Genomic DNA, 2,561 nt, shown 5'->3' on the forward strand with positions numbered 1-2,561 from the left:
CTCATGAGTCCTTTAACAATAAACGTTCCACTCATGAGTCATTTAACAGTAAACGTCCCACTCATGAGTCCTTTAACAATAAACGTCCCAATCATGAGTCATTTAACAGTAAACGTCCCACTCATGAGTCCTTTAACAATAAACGTCCCAATCATGAGTCATTTAACAGTAAACGTCCCACTCATGAGTCCTTTAACAATAAACGTCCCAATCATGAGTCATTTAACAGTAAACGTCCCACCTCATAGTCTTTAACATAAACGTCCCCATCATGAGTCATTTAACAGTAAACGTCCCACTCATGAGTCCTTTAACAATAAACTCCCACTCATAGTCATTTAACAGTAAACGTCCCACTCATGAGTCCTTTAACAATAAACGTTCCACTCATGAGTCATTTAACAGTTAACGTCCCACTCATGAGTCCTTTAACAATAAACGTCCTACTCATGAGTCATTTAACAGTAAACGTCCCACTCATGAGTCCTTTAACAATAAACGTCCCAATCATGAGTCATTTAACAGTAAACATCCCACTCATGAGTCCTTTAACAATAAACGTCCCAATCATGAGTCATTTAACAGTAAACGTCCCACTCATGAGTCCTTTAACAATAAACGTTCCACTCATGAGTCATTTAACAGTTAACGTCCCACCCATGAGTCCTTTAACAATAAACGTCCCACTCATGAGTCATTTAACAGTTAACGTCCCACTCATGAGTCCTTTAACAATAAACGTCCCACTCATGAATCATTTAACAGTAAACGTCCCACTCATGAGTCCTTTAACAATAAACGTCCCACTCATGAATCATTTAACAATAAACGTTCCACTCATGAATCATTTAACAATAAACGTTCCACTCATGAATCATTTAACAATAAACGTCCCACTCATGAGTCCTTTAACAATAAACGTTCCACTCATGAATCATTTAACAGTTAACGTTCCACTCATGAATCATTTAACAGTTAACGTCCCACTCATGAGTCATTTAACAGTTAACGTCCCACCCATGAGTCCTTTAACAATAAACGTTCCACTCATGAGTCATTTAACAGTTAACGTCCCACTCATGAATCATTTAACAGTTAACGTCCCACCCATGAGTCCTTTTCTGATGCAACACAGCAACAGTTGGAATCACACCAGAATACATCCTGATGTAACCTGCAGAACGCTTTACAATCCACTGGATTCCGGGACGTTGACATTCTTCTATTCTGCATAATGTACATCATCAACAGTGGCAGACATTACAAATGAAACCTACACATAAAAAAGTAAACATCAAGTTGATAAAGGTTCTTTCCACATCATTCCACTCCATACTTCTTCAGTTACCTAAATTGGTGGCGCGTGATTGGATGGTGACCCTTCTATGCGGTGGCTCCTCTGTGCTCCGATTGGCCACCAGCTCCTGCAGCTGCAGTGCCCCTCCACCAATGAAACAAAAGGCCGGGCACACAGGGGCAGAGCAATCCACATGCCCCTCCCACAGGGTGCGCAGCGAGTGGGCGTCGTAGAACGTGACCTGCCCCTTCTCGAAGTCCAGACAAACCCCCAGGCGCGGGGGCAGGGGGGCAGTAGGGGGGCCATGGTTGTTCCCATGGGTACTGTGGGTACTGTGGTGTAAGTTTGCTGCCCCCTGGGGTAAGAGGACCTTGCCCATGCCCATGGTGAGGAAGCAGAAGGGAGGGGAGGAGTCTGGGGAATCCTCAGCCCCACTGTCATGGCCACTGTCTGGGTCATAGCTGGAGAGAGGGAAGGGGGAGGGGAGAGGGGAGGGGGATGAGGGAAGGGGGAGAGAGAGAAAGGGGGAACGGAAAAGAGAAGGGGGGATGGGAGTGAGGAAGAGGGAGGACGGGGAGACTGAGTTTACTTAGTTAGTTTTAGTGTCATTGGAACCACTTCTTTACTACCCCATCCCTCTATCTCCCTCTGCCCCCCCTACCTCTGCCCCCCTACCTCTCCCCCCCTACCTCTACCTCCCTCCCCCTACCTCTACCTCCCTACCCCTACCTCTACCTCCCTACCCCTACCTCTACCTCCCTACCCCTACCTCTACCTCCCCTGTCCCCCCCCCTCCCTCTGTCCCCCCTCCCTCTCCATCCCTACCTCTACCTCCCTCTGTCCTCCCTACCTCTACCTCCCTCTGTCCTCCCTACCTCTACCTCCCTCTGTCCTCCTACCTCTACCTCCCTCTGTCCCCCTACCTCTACCTCCCTCTGTCCCCCCTCCCTCTGTCCACCCTCCCTCTCCATCCCTACCTCTACCTCCAACTGTCCCCCCTCCCTCTCCATCCCTACCTCTACCTCCCTCTGTCCTCCCTACCTCTACCTCCCTCTGTCCTCCCTACCTCTACCTCCCTCTGTCCTCCCTACCTCTACCTCCCTCTGTCCCCCCTACCTCTATCTCCCTCTGTCACCCCTCCCTCTACCTCCAACTGTCCCCCCTCCCTCTCCATCCCTACCTCTACCTCCCTCTTTCCTCCCTACCTCTACCTCCCTCTGTCCTCCCTACCTCTACCTCCCTCTGTCCTTCCCTACCCTACCTC

At 49.0% G+C, this 2,561-nt stretch overlaps 1 protein-coding gene across 1 annotated transcript in view; it reads right to left on the bottom strand.

The window, feature by feature from the left end:
- Positions 1-897: 897 nt before the first annotated feature.
- trim46a (tripartite motif containing 46a) overlaps positions 898-2,561 on the bottom strand; it is a 39,715-nt gene continuing 38,051 nt past the window's right edge. The window contains exon 12 of the mRNA XM_038977049.1: positions 898-1,758. Coding sequence (XP_038832977.1) covers positions 1,341-1,758 — 418 coding nt within the window. The 3' untranslated portion in view covers positions 898-1,340. The remainder of the gene's footprint in view (positions 1,759-2,561) is intronic.

The sequence above is a fragment of the Salvelinus namaycush genome, chromosome 37 (assembly GCF_016432855.1).
Source record: "Salvelinus namaycush isolate Seneca chromosome 37, SaNama_1.0, whole genome shotgun sequence".
Classification (NCBI taxonomy): domain Eukaryota; kingdom Metazoa; phylum Chordata; class Actinopteri; order Salmoniformes; family Salmonidae; genus Salvelinus; species Salvelinus namaycush.